This window comes from Frieseomelitta varia, unplaced genomic scaffold (genome assembly GCF_011392965.1).
Source record: "Frieseomelitta varia isolate USP_RPSP 00005682 unplaced genomic scaffold, Fvar_1.2 scaffold_582, whole genome shotgun sequence".
Lineage (NCBI taxonomy): Eukaryota > Metazoa > Arthropoda > Insecta > Hymenoptera > Apidae > Frieseomelitta > Frieseomelitta varia.
The window spans coordinates 869,168-893,346 of record NW_025110348.1 but is presented as its reverse complement, the minus strand read 5'-3'; the positions used below and the strand labels follow the sequence as shown (position 1 = coordinate 893,346).

The 24,179-nt window shown below is 44.3% G+C and overlaps 1 protein-coding gene across 1 annotated transcript in view; it reads right to left on the bottom strand.

Annotated features, from left to right (window-relative positions):
- Window positions 1–12,841: 12,841 nt before the first annotated feature.
- Window positions 12,842–24,179, bottom strand: part of LOC122534292 (actin-binding LIM protein 1-like) — a 16,317-nt gene continuing 4,979 nt past the window's right edge. The window contains exons 2-11 of the mRNA XM_043664795.1: window positions 23,985–24,145; window positions 23,430–23,595; window positions 22,497–22,734; window positions 21,763–22,081; window positions 20,520–20,591; window positions 19,711–19,897; window positions 19,279–19,538; window positions 18,920–19,181; window positions 18,736–18,827; window positions 12,842–12,928 (exon numbers count right to left, since the gene is read on the bottom strand). Of these exons, the coding sequence (XP_043520730.1) occupies window positions 12,842–12,928; window positions 18,736–18,827; window positions 18,920–19,181; window positions 19,279–19,538; window positions 19,711–19,897; window positions 20,520–20,591; window positions 21,763–22,081; window positions 22,497–22,734; window positions 23,430–23,595; window positions 23,985–24,145 (1,844 nt within the window). The remainder of the gene's footprint in view (window positions 12,929–18,735; window positions 18,828–18,919; window positions 19,182–19,278; window positions 19,539–19,710; window positions 19,898–20,519; window positions 20,592–21,762; window positions 22,082–22,496; window positions 22,735–23,429; window positions 23,596–23,984; window positions 24,146–24,179) is intronic.

The following is a 24,179-nucleotide window of genomic DNA, read 5'->3' as shown; positions in this document are numbered from 1 at the left end:
GCGTTTCCGCCACGGCGCGCGCTGCTTTTCCTGGTTACGAGCGACGATTTTTCTTTGCGAGCGTCTGCGCGGCCACGCCCTCCCGCTGCAATGGCCGCGGGACCGAAATTTCTCGCGGGGGCGGCACCCTTTTCCCTGCTACCCCGCGATCTTTTTCCATCTCGCTTGCAATTCAGTTTTCCCCTCGTTTGTCCTTCTTCTCTCACGCTGCCTTCCACCCCTCCCTTTCTCCCTCCTCCCTCCCCCCAAACCACTCTCACCCCCACCCGAATTTTTCTAATTTTTCCGACGGTTTTTTTTCCCCCTCGGTAACTACTACCCCTTCGCTCTTGCTCCATCCATCTGAACGTTATCCTCTCTCTTTCTCTTTTCGTTCTCTTCTCTTCTCTGCCTTGCTCTGCTCTGTTCTGCTCTGCTCTGCTCTGCTCTGCTCTGCTCTGCTCTGCTCTGCTCTTCTCTTCTCTTCTCTCTGTTTTCCCTTTGAATGGGAGCGACGACGACAACGACGACGACGACGCGACTAGTACAACGGCCAGCAACAGCTCGCACGAGCACCAGGCTTTCCTTCTCTCGCCGCCGCGAGCTGCAGCAGGGGTGTGTTTTAAGAGGTCCCTGAAACAGGCCGGTGGCTACGACGCCGGCTGTCTGTGTGCATTGTACTTGGCCCGTGTAATGTGTACGTACGTCTTTGATCGAGTGTTTATACGGACTCCGGCTCAGGAATCGATTGGTCCCTATGGTTAATGAGTCGCGCTGAATGCTATTGATGTTTCCGATCGATTTATGGAAGCCGGCCCTCCGCTTCCAACCGCGCTGACCACCAGAAGAAACACACACGGAACCAACTTCCTCCCTCCCTTGTGGATGGACTTGGTCCGAATGATTAACGTCGTGCGTCGAATCGATTTTCATCGCGTTTTTTGCTTTCTTAGTCGATCTCTCGACGACGTACGCGTGTGCGTCGAGATCGACGATCTCTCAGGATCGATCAAACACGCGCTAAACTTCACACGGGGACAACGAATTTAGCAACGGAGTGAGAGAGACCCGGGGACTGGCTCGCTAGGCAGATTTCCGCGCAATTTCGCGAAACCTTGGTTTTCGATGATTCAGTCGGAAAATACTGGTACTTGGTGGATGTTATCGCCGAAATCGATGAACCTGACTACGTTATAAAATAACGCTCGCACGTGAAATGAAAGGGGCGGGTGGGTGGAGGGCACAGCGAGGACTCGATTTAACAGCCGATTATGCCGAACGATTAGCAAAGCTCATGGATGTTATAAACGATAGATTTACAGGATTTAAGAGTCGGTATCCGCGGATTAGAATTTGAGATATAATCCGCACTCGACGCGTCGTGATTACTGATAATGTGCACGCCGTTATTTCATATTTACATCGAGGCGCTGAAAACGCTGCGAGCGTGATGGAAAGACAGATAGAAAACTCGAGAGGGAGCTGTTCTCGAAGTAGTAGGATGAATTTGCAATTTCCTCGATTGCAAAAACTTCGGAGAGCATTTTCTTAATCGCGGCGTTAATTCGATTCGAACGTGACGGTCTCTCCTCGAAGGAGTCAATATCGATCGAGTTGGCTTCTTCGAGATTATTCGAATGGATAATTTATACTTAACGCTAATCGAACGCCTATCAATCTACAATTTCTACGATTGAATTATTGCCGCTTCACTTGACGCAACGATCGATCGATCCAGCCGCGAAAACGAGAAAGATCAAATTAAGAAGAGAATGAACTTTTCATTTCCGCCTGAAACGAACATGAATCATCATCATCGGAAAATTAAACATAGTTTTAGCCGACGTAACAATAATGAGATCGAGCAGTTCGTTCTTCATCATGGTGCGTTTGTAAATGAACGAATGATTAACATCAAATTCGCTGGAATATCGTGAACAGCCATCGACGCGATACCACGATGCGCGCCCGTCCGCTGAAATTTGTCTATGAATTTTGTCATGCTGCGCGCCAACTGAATTTTATTCTGAATACGAGCCTAAATTAGCGCCGTCCAATTCCTGTGACGCTTTATTAGCACGCGGATATTAAAAGAGGAAGCGCCGCGGTCGCTGAAAGTACAAGATCAAACGATTTTTGAATCCGTTGTTCGGGCTCGCGTGCAAAAATTTTCAACGAATAAAGAAAACATTTCTTTCTTTTTATTATTCCACGGCACGGAGAACTTTTTGAGAGAAATTTTTAGAAATTTAGGATCAAATGAAAGAAACGTCGATGGTAAAATATAGATGAACGTTATCTTTCATTATCAGCCGCATAGAACGTTACAAAATGAATTTGAAGCGAGGAAATTTAAAATAGAATGTTAATTAAAATACAAATAAACACATTTCCATCGTACGAACGTGGAAAGTGAAATTTTTCATAAAGGGCATTCGGAAAATTTTTCAAAGGCGGTTATTAACCAGAAAGTCTGGTGAATTTGGAATGATCGAAAAATTAATTGAATGTGTCTCGGATAAATCGATGAGTGGAAATTGACGTTGTAAAATCTACGAATACAGTGAACGAAATTTTTCTTTCTTTCCAGAGTGTGTTGCGCGTGAGAGACAGCTATTCAGAAATATTTTCTCGAAGGCGGTTATTAGCCGGGAAATCGAGCGAATTTAAAATAAGCGGAATATTAATTAAACAGTGTTGAACAAATCGAACGAAAGAAACGCCGACGATAAAACACGGAAGTAGCAAGAAGACAAACAAAAATTATTCGAACCGCGTGAAACGCGTTTGTTCGACTCGCAAATCTTCCGCGTAATTAACATTCTTGCCGGGGAAAAGAAAAAGAGAGAACAGCCGGGCGAAAACGTTCCGGCTGATAAATGCAAATCCCGTTGGCTCGGCTATTTCGCGAGATGTCTCGCAATTATAAGGTAATCAGAATATAAACCTACCGTGCAAAACAATAATTTAATGCGCGCAGGAACAACAACGGTATCACGGTGGCTTGGTCGGCCTCCTGTCCACCGCTTCATGCCATGTAAATTGTTAATTTTAATTCGACTACTCGTTACTCTCCCTAAAAATCCGGGCATCGCGATAAATTTGCCAAAAAATCATTATTACTCGCGTAACGAGTTTCCTCGAAAAAAACTCTCCCCCCTCCCCTCCCCCTTCCGCCGAAATTCAATTCTTATCGGGCGAATCAATATCATCGAATCGGGTCGAACGGAAGATTAATGGACGTTTACAGTTTCTGTTTGATCCTTGAGTGGATCTTTCGTGTTGGCGTTTTGCAACGTTCAAAACACGAATTAATTGCAATTAAGGTTACAATCGGTGTTACGTCACTGTACAGATTACGCACACTCGGATGGAGTATTTTTCTGAAGCAATTTAAATTTTCTTGAGTGATCGGACGAACGACCAAGAGAATGAAAATTGCGATAACATACATCGTAATTGAAGAAACATTATTGTAAATGGAAATAAATTTTCTTTGGCAGTATATCAGAAACATAATGAAACGATAGACTATTACACAATTCTTTGAACAACGACATCGACGTGTACTGCTACTGCTTCATTTAAAATTGAAGGGAAAATTCAAGTGAATCCCGATGGTTCACTTGAAGATTAAAGAGCAACCTTCCTACAGACAGCGTTAAATACTAAGTACGAAACGCATTCACGCAGACCGAATCGACCCACGCAGGCCGAAGATCGCGCTTTAATTATGTTTATATCAGCGACGAGGAAAATTAACGAGATTTATCAAGAGCGGTCCGATCCGTACAAACGTTCATAACTCGCCGTATTACGCACGTATGAACAGCCATGAACTTCTCTCTAACGGTAGTCTCTCTCTCTCTATCTCTGTCTCTCTTTCCGTTCACGGTCCTATAGCTTGTAGTGCACGGACGCGTGTAAAATTTAACGAAATTTAAAGGGCTGGTTTGTGAGCTTCGATAATTATGCTACAGCCGCGTGTAATTATCCCTGGATTTCCATCGGTACGCTCAATGGCGATGCGCTGGGCGAGCACACTCCCGCGGCGTGCACGCCTCGCTTTCGAAAACGTCAAGAAATTATATAATTCGCGAATTTCGCGAACCCGACGAAACGTGTCAGTCTTTCCGCAGCCGTGTTCAATGACACGAAAGGAACGAGAAACTTCATTTCAACCAGGCATTGTCCTTCTCTTTTTTTTTCTCCCCCCCCCCCTCCCCCTCCGCTTGCCCCTTTCCCCTTTATTCCCTGTCTTCGTTTTTCCTTCGTCGGGTTCGGTTCATTTTCGAACGCTCCTCCACGAACCCACCTCGAGCCACTCTTCCATTTCGTTTGCTCATTTCACCGGGCTGGACGTTTTGATCGGGTAACACGGGCGGAATATTGGCGAAACGACGATGGCGAACAGTTTACGCGGACGAGCGCGTTATAGAGAGAAGTTTGTATTGGCGTCGTTTAGTTTCGAAGTCGTTAATTGCAATAGTTTGCGAATTTAATAGAAAACTGGTACTTGGAAGGGGGGGGGGCTGCTCCGCGGACTGGAAGGGAGGGGGGTTGCTGTTGCACGAACGAAACTAGAAACGCGGCCGTAACACGAACACGCCTTTATGATAACGCTTGCCATCGCTGGCCAGCGCTTTATTCCGCCGCGTAATATTCGATCTTCCCCGAATCGTTCGTTTTATCCGCGGTCGTAAATCGCCCGGGCGAACAATGACCGGCTTAAAACCAAGGAAATTTGCCAGCGTTCAACTCTCGCGGGCTTAAAGTCCGCGGATAACGAACCGTGGAGAAGTGGAGGAGAGCGGATGCGCGAAACTCGACCGTTGCATCGATGTCGCGTTAAGCACAGCGCGCGTTAATTACGAGACAAGAATCGTCTAACGAACCTTCCGACCAACTCTGCGAAACTGTTTCGTCCATCTAGCGAGGGAACTAGCGAGTCGAGAAACGCGAATTATTATATCGGCGAGAGACGCGACTGGTGGCCGCGTGAACGCGACGTGCTCGAAGAGAGGAGAAGTCAAGGGTGGACGCGCGACTCGGCGCGTCGAGAGACGCGGCGAAAGCGTTCGCCTACGCGAGGCGAAAGGTGCGATCGATCGGACGTAGCAGCGATCGGTCGCGTCGAAGTCAATGGAAACGGTGGCGGGAACGACGTTCCCGTACGTTCGACTCGTGGAAAACAGATGGCCAAGAATTTCCATCCCCCTCCTCGTTCCCTCCTCTGTATCGATACAGGGTTGGCCGTGTTTTCTGAACGCGCGGCTTCGGGAGGGTGGAATTCTCAGGCGCAAAAAAAAAAAAAAGAAGAGCCGACCGGAGAGGGGGGTAGTAGGCAGGGGAAAAAAGGGTGGAAATGAAGCAAAAAGGAATGAAAGAAAAAGGGAAAAGAAAGAATCGGAGGGGGTGGAGGAAGGAGGAAAAAGGAAAAGGTGGTCGACGACGAACAGGTTGGAAGGGATTGAACGAGAGTTTTGCGCAGGATACGATGAACGGTGGTGGTGGGGAACGGCTGGAGGGAAAAAGGCGATTCGGAGAAGGAATGGCGGAGGTAGGGGTGTAGGTCGGTGTACAGCGATCGGTGCAACGAAGGCGGCAGAGGGGTAGGAAAAGTGAAAAAAAGGGGGAAAAAGAAAGAAAGGGAGAAAGAGGCGCGAGCGCGCGCGCGCGCGCGGGAGACGATATCGGGAGGGAAGGAAACTGAACAACGCAAGTCAATCGTGCGTCTCTTAATAGAAAAGTGGGGTCGATTTATGGGTTATAGGTAAACTCTGCCACTCACCCCTCTGTATCATCGAGGCCGGTGTCCCTCCACCTAGCATCGGCATACACCCCCCTTTCTACACCGCCTACACCACGTCCAGTAGCGGGCACCGATCGGCCGGCAGATATCGCTCTTTCGTTTCCCATCGACACTATCCCCCTTTTTGTCAACCGCGTACTCTCCGGCGGCCCTGACCGACTGCCACGTGAGAAAACTTGCACGTGAGCTGAACGCGCGCAAGAAGCTGATCTCCAGGAGTTCATTGGAGAGACCTCCCGGGCTGAGGTCCGACGTGTTTCCTGACTCGGAGGATATTTAAGTGTGTCTGTGGAACTTGGAACTACTATTTCATTTTCGAGGAGTTTTCTTTTTTTCTTTCTTTTTTTATTTATCGTTGAACTGAATTGTTCGTTGACAGAACAATCGTTGATGTTTTCTATTTGTGTCGGGACAAATTGTGAAGATGAGACTTAGGGAAGATTTATTGATATGCGATATTGTTGCAGGATTTGATTATCAGACTGGAATCTACTGACCTCCTTGGATATTTTCTACGTTTCTTAACATCCTGTGCATTATGGATATTTTCTGCGCTTCTAAGTTTTCAAGATATGAAATAAATATTCATAGCCGAGTTATTCTAAAGTAATAGTTTTGTAATGACGTGAAGGATAAATAAAATGAAAGGGAACGAAAGTCGCGTACTTGTTGAATTTATTTCGAGTAAATATTCACGAAACACGGGGAGCAGGGTTAATTATCTCGTTTAGTTAAATTTGTCATAATTCCTTTTATCCATATACATAATTAATTTTCAATTACAACATGCTTCAAATTCATATCTTTTTTTGTACATGCTACAAAAATTTCATTAACGCGATCAAAAACATTCGAACAACCTAAATGGCATGGAAGAGAATATCTAAAATATCTAATAGAACTTACAACTCTTTTAAGAAATTACCTATATAAATGGATTATTGTAAGAAATGAGGGGACGTAAAAATACGCACGATAACTGTTATAATAAACGAAATGGACGAAACAAATTTCTTTCAATTATGTTTACTAAAATTTAAAAGAGGCATAAAAACCCGCAGTCCACTAATTAGCAAACGAATCATACAACGGAACGAAAATTTCATTCAATTGCTGAAATGTTATTAAAAACAATACCAATTTTGCCTCGCCAAAGGAAATCACCCTATCTTAACGCTTGTCCAAGCCGCGACGTGTTCGCGGCGGGGTTGATTAATAGCCGCGTCCCAATTTCCGTGGTGGTCGCGTTTCCGCAAATGAAGCGTGCCGCGTGGTCGGCGTTATACTATTTAAAAGGCAAACAATTGAAACGTATGTATGCGCGCACGCACGCCGAAACGAGGCGACGCCGTCGCTAAAAGGGGAACCACCACCGTGCGGAGATACTGAACGTATGAAGAATGTAAAAGGAAACAAAGAAAAGAAAGAGAGAGAGAGAGAGAGAGAGAGAGAGAGAGAGAGAGAGAGAAGGTAAAGAACGGCACAGTCGGACAGGGCGAGACTAGCCAGAATTTTTTTCCTACAGCGGAGACATGACCGGTGATACGCGGACACATTTTTGGAATCGTTGCGATTCGCCAGGACGCTGATCGCGTATTATGGACGCAGCAGGCTGTGTAATTCTCCGCGGTTCGTAGTTATAATTAGTTGAATTTCCGAGATTTCGAATTCACCGGGAAAAAAAGAGACGCCGCTGTTCCCGCCGGTATACGCCGTAATTTTTTTGTAACGTGCGCGCAATTGCGTGTGCACGGTGTATCCGTAGCCGGTGCAGCGCCGGAGCGGCCATGACTGCACCCACCCACCCAACCCTCTCTCCCGCTACCCTCTTTTTTTTCCCTAGGAACAGGCGATACGGCGCGCAGGAGAAATTAGCCCGTGAGAATGGCCACGGGGTTTCGATCTTCGTTTATGGCTCGCGCCGCCGTTGTTGATGGAGAGGGAGTAATCGATTAACGATCGGGGAAATTTTGTTGTCACAGGTCGTACGCCGCGCCGGCGAATTTGCAGAGACGTTACGAGGTTGATTCCGCGTAGGGTTTGAGCGAAAGGTTGTAACGGCTGCGGATTCAATTTGCCACGAAATATGAACGATAACGCACGGAACGTGTAGCATTTTCCCCCGGCGCTCTGGTTAAAACGAGACTTTGAGAAATTGAAATTTCGGTTGCGGATCGCGGTGCTAACCCGCGTGAAAATCTGCAAGGAGTGAAAATAAAGGCTAACCTCGTCTAGATTCGCTTTAACAGATTGTTTTTATTGGGATTTTATGTATGTAGTTATGTATATAGATTATCTGATAAAAGAGAAATCGAAATTTCGAATTGCAAAATAAGTGACCAAGGTGAATGAGAGTTAATCGATTCGCGGGAGAATGAAAATAAAAATCCATACTTACTTTAACATCGTAGATAGATTTTGAATTTATCAATTATAGCATATGCGAATATCTTCCTTCTAAATACTTGGTACTTAGACAGCAAATCGAAATTCTAATGTGAAAGGTGAAACTGGATTCAGTCGAATGTTATAAATCAATACCAAGAATAGGTATAGAGATATTGGCACTGTATTTAACCGATGTAACAATACCTTAAAAATAACGGCCGCCGACATGTTTATCCAACTAATTTGACAAGCGCATTTTAGGATACTGGAAACTTAACAAGTGACTTCCTTTTCATATTTTTGGAAACGAAAAGAGCGATTTTTAAAGCGGTTCAAACACCTCTAACAAATATCTGGTCGATTTCTGGTTTCTTCCTTCTTCGTTCTTTCGAATTAAAATTCAAGAACCAAATTCCATCACGCCTAAAATCCCCGTTCGAAGATTCTATTGAAAGAGCCAAACGAAATGTCAGACGATTCGACGATCGACAACCGCAAGGTTCCATTCAACTTCGAAATGGTATACATCGATCTTTTCGCGTGCACGTGCACGTTGCATTCGCACTATTCCAGCCGTTGAACAAATTACCCTCAACACACCGGAGAAGTTATGCGTAATTTGAAAACGCATAGGGATATTGCTGCTCTAAATGGAGACGGACCGTGGAGTGACACGTAGAACAGAATAGACATTAAACGGACATTTCCATCGGTGCCTGATGTAACACCGTAAACGCGGACGCATAATTTCCAAAAATATACATCTATTCCCTCCTCCCCCGTGCACGACCACTATCAGCTATCTACAAACATTAGCGATAATTACCATTATTGCTAATTGATGTATACGCAGAATTATATCATTCTGATTGATCCGTTCCACATCAAAGCGGCGGTCATGAATGAGTAACAAAAACGGCCAGCCTCTCGTCCGCCATCCACCCATTCGTCGTCCATCCAGCCCCGATGTCACCGAAGAATCCTGACGAAACATAAATAATCAGCCCGGACGCGCGAGCAATCGAATTAATGACAATGCCAACGGGCCGCGCGCCGGTACGCCCGTTAGAATCGCGTTATCAACGAGAGCGATCAAGGTATCAACCGGTTACCGGTTTCTAATTTTGTATGCAAATCTGTCACGACCGGCTAATTGAATCGAACGTAACGCGCGAGATCTATCTCCGGTTGATCGAGGTCCCTGGGAAAGCGTGATTCTCGAAAGAGAAGGACGCCAAGGCATCGATGGATGCATCACCTCTGCTCAAAATTCTCTGGGGCAGGTACCATATATATATATACCTTTGGTGAAAAATTTTTGTTCCGAATCAAGGCGAGCATTCGAGTTTGTCTAAGAATGTCAAGATCCTCGGAATACAAAATAAAACACTGTTGTAAGTTTTCGCATTAAAATTTTAACGAGAGATATTTGCAGCGAATCCTTAAACGTTCGATACGACTAGGATGATGTAGGTTTACAAATTGATGAAATTGAGCAAGAAGGATTTTTGAATACTTACTGGAGGTGGTATTTGTTTCAAAATTGGAAGAATTAAGAAAAATTTCATCTACGTGCTAAGATTTTTGCGATAAAGAATCCGTGGAATTCTAGCGCGCTACCGTGAGAAATTCTTGACGACGGAGGATCAAAGAATAAGTTGAAAATTTCGCCGCGATCGAATTGAAAAAATCGACAAGCTGCAGACGAAGGAAGAGAGAGAGAGAGAGAGAGAGAGAGAGAGAGAGAGCAGGAGAATGGCGGAAGGTTTTCGTCACTGATTAAAATAACGCCACGATCAGACGAAGGTACAAGAGAGGGAGGAGGTAGAGGGTTGAAAATAAAGAACGGCGAACGTAACGAGACTGCGAGGCGTCGATCGACGACGACGACGACGAGAGAAGCACTCGCGATCCGGAGACTAATAACCCGATTTCCTGTAAATTTCGCGCCGGCCGGCTGGTTCTTTTTTCCCTAGGAAATAACCGGTTTAATCAGGGACGGCTTCCTTCCCGTGCTATTTGCACGAAATTTCGGAGTTTCGAGCCCGCACGATACGTGTGGGTGGCACAGCTGCGCCGAATGCCTGCTAAAATTAGGATGTGCTCGCGTGTGTGTCTATGTATGTGTGTGTGTGTGTGTGTACTTGCGTGTGTACGTGTGTGTCTGGCCGCTGTACACGTGCACGCGCGTTCTACTCGCGCGTTCAACGTTTCGTGTGTCGGTAGTAAGCTTTTGCGCTCTCTCGGCCGTGCTTGGCCTCTCACAACCCCCTCGCGAGTGCGAAAGCGCGCGCGCGCACACACATCGCCACCCTCCTCTGTACTACGCGCGTCACGTCTCTCTCTCTCTCTCTCTCTCTCTCTCTCTCTCATTCTCTCTTTCTCTCATACTAGCTAGCGAATCTCGATCTCGCTTCAATCCTCTCCGGCTGCGTGCTTTTTTCTCTTCGTGTGCGCGCACGAAGGTCGGTCGCTGGACAGGCGCGAGGACGAGGCGAGCGGAGAGAAAACGCGGGAGAAAGAGAGAGAGAGGCGAACGGTGGACCGATGGAGGAAAAGAAAGGGCGGCAGGAGCCGAGAGGGTCGATAGGTGGGCACCGACCACCCCAAAAGTCCGCGCACCACCGCCACCAACTACCCTTCTCCTCTTTCTCGTTCCTCGTTCCTCCTCTTCGTCGTTCCTCCGCCGCGCCGTACGCCTCCTCGTCCTCGTGGCTCACCCTCTGGCCTCCTCTGTGCCCCCTTGGACCAACTGTCGGGGCGGGGGCGCGACGCCCGCTTTATAAATATCTACCGTGGAACGTTAAACAGTTCGCTAGTTACTAAGGAAAAAAGAAATAACGCTTGATATTAGTTGCTGGCTGCGCCCTTGCTGCGACCATTTGTCGACGAGCCGCGTTCCGCGAGCCGACGAGAGACGGAAGGGTGGAACGGTCGGCTCTCTTTTCAGTTATTTTCCACCCGGTAATCGATAGGCGGGACGCGTTCTTCTAAGAACCGTGTGCGAAATTAGACGACGCTTAGTTTCAGGAAAAATTGATTAACGCGCGGAGAGTTTACGGAGCACGGCTCTTTGTACAACTCCATATTTTTTATGAACACTTATGAATTTAAGAAGTAAATAGGGGGAGAAATTTGTTCTTGCCGTTAGACTACAGATTTTTCACGAAAATTTCGTATCTTTGAGAGTGTAATAAAATTTCTAACACTAACCCTAGTGCACTTTGAATATTTTACCTACATATTCTTCCGCAATAAAATATTTTTGCAAATGCATGGAAATTATAACGAGGAATGAAAGAAACCCTACATTCGATATTTTATACGTGCACATTTTCAATTTTATACGTGTACATTCGTTGTACCTCTGCATCCTTAAATTTTCCAAAAAAAAAACGTGTTAAAAAGTCGCAGTCAAATAATTACAGAGCAAGAGAATCACCAATGATTCCAACATTTCCGGATACTTTGTTTTCTACGTTCGTTTCAGTATTTGTTAAATACTGAATTATTCACGCCGACCACTTTCGATAATTATAGAATAAACCACGGGGGAATTATGATGATTCCGATGTTTCAAGGTTTCGTTTTCATTCGTTCATTTTCATTTTTGTTAAATATCGAATTATTTGTATCAACCACTTTCGATGATCGTATAATAAGGATCGTTGTTAATACCGCAATTGCCGATGTCTAAAGTGCAAAACTTTACATCAGGGAAATCAAATTGCATAAAGTAGATTTAACACATCAAACGACATAATATTCGACCAAAAATTACTCGGAGCTCAAAACACGTTTCGTTGTAAATTTCATTCAAACAAATTACGATTTGGTCACTTCCTAACGTTGATAAATATTTGTTTCCAATAGATATTGATTTATTAAAATTCGAGGAACTCGAGCGACCGACCGATTTCATTCCGAACCGAGTTTTCTAATCAAACTTCCAAACAATCTCGCGCGGCAACGTACGATGAATTAACCCTCATAATGTTCCAACGATTTGTTTATCAAAATCAATTTTTATAGCAGTAGATTCCCTCCCGTTGTAGAGCAAAAAACGTACGTTCAAAAATTTAGAGCGCGTTAAGATTTTAAATGAATCCTTTCTTAATCAAAGCAAAAGCAAGACCTATAAAAAAAAAAAGAAAAAAAGATATATATATATATATATATATATAGAAAAAAATTTAATTCGCGTGAAATACTACCATTCTTACAACGATGCTTTGTACTTCTGGATGCTACGTGAAAAAATTGCAAAGCACCAAGGGGATTAAAGGGGTACGGATCAAAATTCAGTAAAATACGCGATCGAAAGAAATTATCTTGATTAAAATTCCAGCGCGGCGCGCCATCGGGTGACTCGCGGGAAAAAGAGCGCGGGAAGCATCCGCGTAGGCGCGGTTTCGTAGACGGTGATCGATATCGGGGACAAAGAGGGCGAGTTTTTTAACGTCTCCAGCGATAAATGTTAACGACCACGGGGCGAGGCGAGGGCGCGGAGGTGAGGTTATCGGAGGATGGTTACACGTAAGAGTGGCGATAACCGGTGATAATCTCGTTTGGCCGGATACTTACTTATTCATGCAAATATTTATAATTCACCGTAAGCGTTTTAATTGCATTAGCACAGTAACGAGTACTTGCACGCGTTCATTAAGTATGGAAAAATGGCAGGGAATAGGTTGTCCGTTCGGTCGTCCTGCGAATTTTCAAAGGAAAATATTGATCGGCCGATGCCCTCTCTAGCGCGTGTCTTCGCCTCCTCGAGAATTTATTTGCACCCGTGCGCGCAACGCGCTCTACGGAAACGGCGAGTAAACGGTGCACGAAGCCGTGAGACGTGAAATGAGAGAACAGAGACAACTTGGGAGAGACTGAAATTTGATCTCTATCGACTATCTTTCTTAATTTTCCTTTTTCTTTTTCCTAAAATTTTCACTTTTTCATGTTGATAAATTTCGTCGAAATACGGGAAAAATCAAATAGCAATTATTGATACAATAGCGCTAGGATGGACTAATCATTCAATCGCGCGAAAAGAGGAGAGAGGAGAAAGAAGATCGACCAAGACAAAAGAACAAATAATCACTAAACGTGAAGTGTACACGGCGAGTGCCTATCGGCGAATCGAAGGAAACATGGATCGACAGTGGTTTAACACAGAGATACGTCTTTATTATTAACGCATAAAGAGCCGGTTAATTGGAAATTCATATAAGCGCCTAAAATATGCAAATTCGGGACAAAGAAATTCATTTCGAAGTTTAATTAAAAACGAGTGAAGCAAAAAAAAAAAAAATGAGAATGAGAGAGAGAGAGAGAGAGAGAGAGAGAAAGAAAAAAGGAAAAAAGACAGGAAAACAGGGAAAATAGGAGAGTAAGGGAGAGAGAGAGAGAGAGAGAGAGAGAGAGAGAGAGAGAGAGAAAGGATTCCTGGCTATTATGCGTCAAACCTGGCGCACCTGCCTCTGCCTGTCGAATACGCCGCGAAATTAAATCAGGCTCAAAATATCCTCGTAATGAGAGCGCCTCGTAGAGAGAGAACGAAAGGGTGAGAGAAGACAAAAAAAAAAAAAAAGATTTTGCGCTGCACGCGCGCACGGCCAAGGTTGTCGAACGCGCGGAATCGTGCTCGAATGCACGGTGCAACGATCTCCCGCGAAGGAGACCCGGTTTCCGGTTGAAAGTTCACGTTACAAAGCGGAATACATCTGCGCCACCCGCTGGATTCGAACCGTGTGCACGCAGATATACGAGCGTCTGTCCAAGCTTTCGAAGAGAGTTGCGCCAACGAGCGCGCAGAACCTGCCTCTCTCCCGAGGGCGCTGCCTGACGTCTGAGATTTAGAAGCCGCAAAATAACAAAAGCTTAAACAATTTCCGGCTACAAAAGCGGGACCATTCTGGTGGCGGACGTCGCGTCATTGTTTGGTCTTGCAACCCGCGGCGAGCGAAGGGGCGGACGTGGCCGTGGGCGTGGAACGAAGAAACGCGGGGTTGGGCGCGTTAATACGTCGCAGACGCGATATCGCTTTAAATAGTACACGATGCGCAGTGCCCTATTAAGAAGAAGACCGGTGCGTTCTATGCTCCGTAGGAGGGAGGGGGATGAGCTCGTGAAATATTTGGCCGGACATTTTTTTCTAATGACCGCGAATGAAGGTTTTATTCGGCGAAAGAGCAAGCGTTGAGCTGCGTTTCAACATTTTTTTGAGAGAAATAGATTAGGGTGTGGAGGAGTTTTTTTTTTTTTTTTTAGAGAAACAGATTAGGGCGTACGCTCGTTTTCATCTGTGCGCCGCGAGATTTTCAACCGAGGGTTCTTTTAAGGATAAAGTAGGTACACGCACGCACGCGCATGGTGTCTTATAACTGTGAGAACAATTTAGCGTAAGAATTCTTTTAAGGTGATCGGCTGAGATTTCTTGAATTTTGAGATTTCATATATGGAGAGGGTATTTAATTTTAAACATTTACTCGAAAGAAATATTGGAGGAAAATATTTCTGGGAGGAACAAAATAAAAGCAAATGCAAACAGTGATTTATCTGTAATGTACAGTCAATGGATAGTTAATGAAATGGTAGAAAATTTCAATTGACTAATTTTGGAAAAAATTACTTATATTTTCTAATGAAAAATACAGAATATAGGTATACTTATAATAAATATTAATTATGTTAGTTAGTAAATATTAATTATGTTACGTTTGACGAAATTTGAGAATGTGAAATTTAGTAGCCATATTTGACAGATTACCCGAAATTTTCTCGTGTTATTTCATGAAAGGGTTAATTTATATTAATTATAATATAATTATAAATAACACGGGATTGTCAAATGTATCAGCTTCTTTTTATCGTTTCATTTACATAGCTGCCATGCAGAAATTATTAATTTTAATATTAAAATGGTGACTATCGAAGCAATAAAAATTCGACAGAACATATCCGGTTGCCTGTCTTTTTTACTTGGAAAATAAAAAGGCTGGAGATTTATCTTTGTATAATTTAGTATTTCAGGATTACATATATTTTTATTAGAATTGAAAAGTTTGAGCGTGATTGATAGGACCGTTCCGATAACTTGGAACAAAATTAATGTCTGTTACCTCATCGTTTACTAAACATTCAAATTAGATCAAATAATTATCGTACAAACGCGAATCAACTTTTTAATCCCTGCAATATTTTTCGAAAGTAATAAATCAGATCCGTTTGAGAATTTATCTCCGGTTGGTAACAACGATTGACAAAAAATGAAGTACTTCTATGTACTTCTAAAATTTATTTTATTATAGTTGCTTATCTCTTACTGATTTATATGATGTAACAACAAATTTCATCGATTAAATAGTCCAACGAATTTTCCTTCGTATTACGCAGCGTTGCGAATTTACTTCAATAATTAAATTTTGATCATTTCAAACCGTACTATCCACTATTCAGTTGCAAATCCCTGTGGATAATAACTGCCAAATCTTTCATAATTAAGTGCAATAATAATTAAACAATTATACGTTTCCAACGTTTTCAAACAACAACCCTATATAAACAGGAAAGAAAAGAAATAGAAAAGGACCAATTCTACGACAGAAACTCACGTCCACTCTAAAAAGCACGACCCTTATCCCAGCTACTTGTTCGTGGACGTTGAACGCGCAAAGTAACTCCGTCGATCTACGTGCGTTGAAATATCAAAAGACCTTTCTCCTCCCGTCCTCGCCCACAGCTGAAACGAACGACGAAGAAGAAGAAAAAGAGGGTTGAGGCCCCGGTGGTGGCGGTGTGTGTCGTTGTGTCTCTTGTGAACTCGGCTCCGAGCTGCCTTGCTAGTAACCATGTAGTGGTATCACCGCGACGTAGAAGCTAGGCAGTATTCTCCCGGCAGAGTTGTTGCCGACCGGTTGTTCCACCGGTAGTGGTAGTGGTAGTAGTAGTACGATGGTCGGTGGGTGGTGGTTCGGGCGACGGTTATCAAAATTGCGCGTGCCATTATAATTTTAAAGCCGGCTTTCCTCGCAGCACCGCCGCCTGGTCGTTGGACCGCAGGAGGTGGCAGAGTTCTGGCAGTGGGTAAAAGAGGAGGAACATAGTAGAGCAGAAGCGGGTAGCACGAGAAAAAGGGGTTGGAGGAAGTGGCGGCCGAAGGGTGGTCGGGTGGCCACGGAGGAAGTGGAAGAGGAAGAGGAAAGAGGTGGACGAAGGGTGGCAGCGGCAGCGGCGGCGGCGGCGGCGGCGGCGGTGGCGGCAACGAGGGTGTCGGTGGGTCTGTGCACACGCTGGGGATTGAAGTTCGGGACGGCACGGGGCTGAGAGGGGGGGTGGGGGGAGGGAGAGTGGTGGACGAGAGAGCAAGAGAAGGGCCGAAGGGGGTGGGTCATTTATTTCCCTCCCGCACGGCATAATTTATCGCGAGGATTTTCGCGAGAGCACGCAGAGAGCACCGCGATAGAGGAAGAGCTAGGTAGGCGAGAGAGGAGAGAGGAAAGTAGCAAAAGGGAGGGTCGGGACAGAGGAAGGGTGGAAAAAGGGTGGTCTGCCGGCGGCGGCGGCAGCGGCGGCGACGGCGGCGGTGGTGCCGGTGCCCGCGCTGCTGTGGCAGCAACTCGCTCGGGGCATCAAGAAACTGATGTAAATGGAGGCAAAAGTATACCGTCCTACGAATGCTCGTTCTCGTGTCCTCGTCTTTGATAAAAGGACCCTCGATTTACGGTCGTCTGCAGCACCGGGGATTTTGCACGCGAATTTCGAATTACGTCGTTAACGATTCCAAGCAGCCCCGGACACATTGTCGGCCGCGTTCAACCTCTCGCGAATTTACCTTCTATTCACCGTGATTGTACTCTTGCTTGCTGAAATTATTCTCCTCTCAGATTTCAAACGTTGTTGCAGCTGTACGAGGTATACGTAGGTGTACGTAGGTATACCGAGTCGAAGGAAATATCTCGGGGTGCGTTGCACGATTGTGTACGCGGGGCTGTTTCACTTTCACATTTCTTTCTTTCTTCTTCGGCAACTCGATTGGTAATCGTCGTATTACCCTCACGGAAGATACACGCCACGATAACACAATTTATTATTTATATACGTAGAATGAACGATATGCAGCCAAAATGTCAATTTTGAAACTGGTTAAATAGAAAGTATAGCCGAAACAATCGCGACCGGTCTAGAATCGTTCAGCCGCGACTATTATGTGTATATTTACTTTAGTTCATTATGAAATGACAGGCGTCATAATTAATGCCAGATGTATTTCGCGATTAGGATTGTGGAAGGGCGCGGGTTGCAAATTTTCAACGTAAAACGGACGAGCGAGCGAGCGAGCGAGCGAGTATGCGAGTCGACAGGCTTTGAAACCGGCGCGTATCAACGTTCGCAACGATCGCGTATGATGATTTACGCGTGAAATTTTCATGAACGCGCAACATAGTTGCGCGAAAATAAAGAATTAATTATAGTTATTGTATGCTTAACACGTGTTATCCGGATATTGAATATTTATCGTTAATTTTTAAACTCGATATTCTTCTGACTGTCAAATTTCACCGTTTGTTTATCTGTTACAGTTTAAATAAACGAACGATAAAATGAAACCATCGACTGTGAAAAATTTGTTGTAGATTTATCATTTCTAAAAAAAAAAAAAAAAAAAAAAAGAAAAAAAAATGAAAAAAGAAAAAAGAACATTCCAAAAAAAGTATGAGAAAGAATGAAGTTTGGAGCGATATGTGTTTGTGTATGAATGAATGAAATTGCCAAGAGTGAAATTCGTAATAGGTAATACCATGCTAGAGGTGGAAAGGAAGGGACAGCGAAGATGAATGATCTAGGTAGGTCTAGGTCATGGTATATTGTAGATATATGTAAACATATGTGATGAATGATCACGTATGAAATAATGGGAATCGATATTACGCTACTTGAAAGGATGAACTTTCCACGCACACTATTTCTGTTACTCGTATATATATTGGCATATGGAGAGATAATCGAGAGAGATAAGAAGAGGCAAGCACATCGAAGGTAATATGCCGACCACATGCAGAAGCGGAATAAATACATCACCTGTCACGTTAATGGGCGCCCAGTGTGTGCTGTGGTATTTGGTGCTATGCCACTTAACTTATAAACTCCTGCTCGAGTTTACACGCACTGTGTGCTATCGTTCATTAATTGAGCATCATCACCCCTTCCCAACTGCGAGAGATTCGCACGTTGCTACGTTGCGTTCCACGATAGAGAGAAAATTTTTTATTCGTTTATTCTATATATTTTTTTCCATTTTCTTTTTTCTTTAGCAATATGAAAGGGACGATTTTTTTTTTTTCGTTGCTCCCACCCTTGCTATCGCCTAGGAATCTAACGAACCGATGTTACATTAAACGGTAGAGTGGTAAATGTTAGTGTTATGTGCGAACGTGTGGACATGTATGAGATGATTATCACTTAATGTTAATGAAACGATCATGAGATATATATATATATATATATATATAAATATATAATATAACGACTAAATTCATTAATATTTAATTGAAAGGAACCTTACCGTTGTAACTGGGTCCTACGCTTGATCTGTAACTGAAACCATCGTCATCTTCCCACGGCCTGGCGTGATCTATATTTCTCGATGGCGCTACGCGAGAAACGTTTGTGCAATTTAAATACGCGCTTACACATAAGAAACGACCGAAAAAGATTAAAGAGATAAAAAGCACGATAGCTTACAAGCGCCAACGGGACTTTCGTATCGCAGTCTGTAAGTCGGTTCTCTGGCTGCGGATGGTGTTCTCGATGCGTTTCTAGGATCGACGTTCGCGGCTTTGTGTCTCAAATTTTCTCGATCTTTTTCACGATCTTGCAGAAATACCTTCGCTATCCCAGTGTCGATTTTGCTTAGCTCGTCCTGTTCTTTCTTTAGTTTCTCCTCTACTTCTTTTATGTACGTTTTGTTGTCCACTTCGTCCTCGTCATCTGATGCAGGTACCCCCTGACGAATCATAGGCGAAACACGGAGAAGTTAGAATCACGGGTAAAATACGCGAGAAGGGAAAAAATGACGAAAACGTTGTAATTCCCGGTGGTACCTTGTAAGTGTCGGACCATCGTCTACGTCTCTCAGGATCTGTGTACGGATAAGGCGGAGCAGGGAAATCGTCCCTCTCGATCGGCGGTTTGGCTCCAGGAGGAGGTTTCATGGCATCCGGGTAATGCGCCAGCTCTATTGGCTCATCATTATCTACTTGACTGGCCGGTGACTTCGGTCTGGTCTCACTGAGAGCATCGACCAGAGCACGCATTCCAGATCGGCTGCTGCGTCCGCCACTGCTTCTTATCGAACGTGACGCTGAAATAAAACGATATCGCGTGATTAGCAACGTGTACGCATACCACCCACGATCCTATTCGTACGCTTTACTACGCCAAACGACCGTTTATATATTTTTCATTTCGGATAAATTCATTTTTCTTTCACACGGTTACTCTAAAGAGAAAAAAAGAAACGGTTGAATACTTACAGCTAGGTCTATGAAAGTGTGGGCTAGTCGGAGGTTTGTCGTACGGCTGTATCGGACGTCTCAAGTACCCTTGGCTCGGCGTTTCAGTCAAATACGAGTAAGTATAAATCCTAGATACATCTTCGGATGGACCGCGTCCGTACTCTCTCAATATCAGTCCAGGACTGCCAGTTCGCGCGGGGTAATACTGGGGCAATTAACGTATATTATCACGGCTAAACTCATGCTGTCTTTTCGATGGATCGTAAAGCGTCTCTCATACAGCTATTCTTTTAGCTATTTACTCGGCAAAGGAAGATAAAAACTCAACGCGCTTTGATCGTCTCTCAAGAGAACCCGTAGTTAGAAATATACTGCTAAAGAGTCTTACACAATCACGCAAGCTAGTCAAGGTATTGAGAATGAATTGACATAATGAATCATCTTGCAAGGTTTTCGCTAAAGTATCTTCATAGGCTATCTAAGCACCGTTATGTTCGAGATATTTCGGTATTATTTGAAAGTTATGCGAAGTAAAAAATAGGTCGAAGGTCACCTAATTCTATTAAGAAGATTATTCAAAATTGTTCAAAATTGTTTGAAAGTCACAAGACGATCGTTCACGAGGGTGATTTATCGTATCAAAAATTGAAGTATTTGATTTTGAGATTCGTAGATCAACAAAATTTTTCAATCCTTAACGAAATTAATCTGTTGCAAGATGAAACCGTAGAGATAGTGCGAATGTTCCAATGTTCCAAAATTATTTCTTGTAAATAATCAAAGGTGTCTCTTGAGAGTGTGCTTGTGCTAGGAGATACATGGCATACCTTACGACTGAGGCTGCTGTAAGGGCTGCAGAGTGATCCGTTCAGGCTTGACGTGCGTGACCGCAATGAAAACTATACACAATGACCGTGCGAAAAAAAAAGGAAACAACAATTAAGAAAGCAATAATAAAAATAAAAAATAATAAAGAAGATAAAAAATTATGTATGAAGTATGTACGATATATATATAAAGATATGTATATTATATATATATATATGTATATAAAACTTCGGACATATCGAAGCGTGCGGTAAAGTATACAATGACATGTTAAGGAACAAATGCATGTTAAAAGCCACATAATATGTATATCGTCGAATAAAATAGAAACGAAGCTATACACAAAGCCAGTTACGAAAAAAAAAAAAAAGATAGGTATTTTAGGCTCTAGACTGGTCTACTCTAAATGGCTCTGTATAAAACAGTCGCAAAAATTAACGGAGCAGCGCAAAAAACGTTTCACACGAAATACGTGTTGTAAAACAGTCCAAATATAAGCACGATGCAAGCTGAACTTCGTGTTTCATGTACTTTGTTTTGTCTCTCTCTTCCCGAGTCAGAATTGGCTCGAGAGCAACATACTTCTCCTCTTGGTTATCTTTTTGTCTCTCTTACGATCGGACGGCAAACCTCAAAATTCAAGTATGCGCACGGACACGATTTAGGTCGTTCAACGGCGTACGATGCAACTGAACGGGAAAAAGAATGCAATTGGCGGACGTGGACAGCGACGTGCACGCGTTAATTATGTCAACGTACGGAATGAATGTCGTATGAAGCGATTAATCACTCGTTACAAAAATATGGAAACGGACGACGATAGATATATCACATCCGCGTGTAAAATGTTAATGGTAGTACCGAATTAGTTCAATGACGCGCGACTGATTCCGTGAGAAATGAATTCCAAGACAACATCACTACATAATGATCAAGATGAACAACGATAAAACGATGAAACGGCCACCATCTATACACAGACGAATGCTGATAACGAACATATGTACATATTTATGATACAATATTTTACAGAAACAATGTACAATTTTCGCCAGTTCCAATTTTAATAGTTCGCGGTCATGACAAAGTAACAATCGAAAAGTCGCGATTTGATACGATGATTACAGTCGAATCCTGTTCTGTTAGTCGATTATTCGATTATTCACCTCGATGAAGCTAGTCAGAGGATCGATGGTCTTGAACTTTCGACTTCTTTAGTCCTCTGGATCCACGTGATCTTACCTGCATCTCCGAAGCGCTGCTGGAAATCCGCTCTGACTCTCGATGCTGCGGTGTGTGAGCTTCGCCGTGACCATTCACGATACCATTTGGACCGCTAGGGCCTGGTCCGCAACGCGGGTGCCAAATGGCGGCCCCCTGCAAGTACATCTCCTCTCCGTCACCGAAAGGATCGCCGCACTTGGTGCAACGAGCACAGGTCGGATGAAAATGATGATTGTCGCCGGCCTGCAGCACCTTCCCGCTTATGTAACGATTGCAGTAGGCACATTTCACGCCAAACTGCTTCTGGTAATCTTTCTCGCAGTAAGGCACCCCGTCTCTGTTGATCAAAATCGAAGGAATTCCGTTTATTCCAATACTTGTGTTTAGCTGGATAAGCGGACGGATGGACTGCTGAATGTTTGACCAATAACTAGCTTTCTCCGATCCTAATCTCGCGCGTTAGACTAACAGCCGACCATTTGTTCTGGCTGATGAAAAAAAAAAAAAAAAAATCCAGCGAAATTTCAACGTTCCTCGAGCTCTTTTCTCTAATTTCCGTACTTTCTCTAATTTCTTCTTTATCCAGCGTCTTAATTAGACCTACTATTCCACGAAAATTTCACAAGTTATGTAAGCCCTAGTCTTAGAAATTTGTGAGCGAAAGATGTTGGAAGAATAAACCAGAGGTTTATAAATACGAAAAAAAAAAGTCTTGGAGGGACGAGCAACAGAGAGCGAATCTTCCCACTCACTTGCCCATGTACTCTCCATGGAGCACGGTGTCGCAGCTGTGACATTTGAAGCACCATACGTGCCATTGTCGATCAAGAGCGACCAAAGCCTGACCTTCCCGTAATTGGTTTCCGCAACCAGCACAGGCACCGGGGTCAGAGGGCCCGTCTCCGGCTCCTCTGGTAGCGGAGTTATTGCCGACCGGCGTCGAGGCCTCTCGAACCGGGATACCGATGCATCGATGACACAGAGCTTGACCTATAGACAACGCTCGGTTAGTTGAGATTGAACAGATCCGGTCGACGATCCGACCCGCGAGCTACCGCGCTCGCTGACGCACGCGCTCTATTGTCCTTTATTCGAGAAACCAACACGAGAAACCGACGATCATACGCGTCGGATCTTCGCGGCTGATTCATCGTTCGTACAACACGTGCGTCGTGGCGTCAACTCGCCGAGAGGAGAACGAAGAAAGAAGCGTTCGGTTTCTTACGGTGATTAGTGAACGCGTTTCCTCGTGTGTGGTTTCGAACGCCCCTCTAATCAGTCGGGTTCAAAGGTCGGCAAGCGAAACAAAGAATCAAAGCTTCGTATTTGTGGAGCTGACGCTCTAAAAATAGCGGTTTTATCGGCATCCTCGGGCTAGAGCCAGATCGATAAAACGGTGGTAAAAGATGCTCATAAACATTTGCACACGAGGAAACAACGAGGAGAACGTTTCACTTGTGACGTGCGATCGTTTCGACGCACGCATATTTTTAAGCATTCGCCGCGTAATCGTTACAAGGCCGTGCGAGCGTGGCCTCGTTCGTTGACGATACGATGGTAATTTAGTTTAACAGGTTCGCCGGTACTCCAATTCTGTCGGTCGAATAGCAACGAATTTAATCCGTTAGTTTCGAAGTTTCGTCGTGTCGCGCGTCACGTGTCGATGATCCTCGAGGAGAGCTCACCTTGAACGAGGGAGACTTTGGTCCCCTGGCCGAGCAACGGCTGTCTGCATCGTTGGCAGTGGAAACAATTAGGATGGAAAGCGTGCTTGTCTCCTGCGGTGACCACGTCGCCCTCCACGTATTCACCACATCCTGCACACTTTGTGCCCCAGCGTTCCCTGTAATCCTGAAAAATTAACAAGCCCACACGATCGTTACTAACGATTCGCCAGACACCGTATCCCGGAGGTATCATCCCGTGAAATGAGGCTCGTGTTTCAATTTCGTTTGTCATCGGGCGGGACGAACACGATGGTTTGCATGCGCGCGAAGATCAACGCCTGGACGGTTAATAATTTTTAGCGAGCCTCACGCGAGATTTTATTGAAAATTTCTGTAACGATCGCGACGACGCGTTTATCGTTATCCCGGAGGGAATGTATGAAAGAACGCGATACATCGCGAAGAGAGTTTACATATTTATCGGGATTCGAGTTACGCGCTCTATATAACCGCGGTCCTCTCGCCATGTCGCTTTTATCGTCGCCTTGGTTTCTTATTTATACGTTCCAGTACCTTGGTGCAGTAGTAAGAGCCCTCGCGAGCGAAAAAGCCACCCTGCGCTAAGCTCGTGTTGCACTGAGCGCACTTGAAACACCCTATGTGGAAATACTTGTCCTGCACTCGTAGTACCTCCCCGCTGCACTTCTTCTTGCAAGACTGACAGAATGTTTTACCTGAAATTAAAAAAAAAAAAAAAAAAAAAAAAAA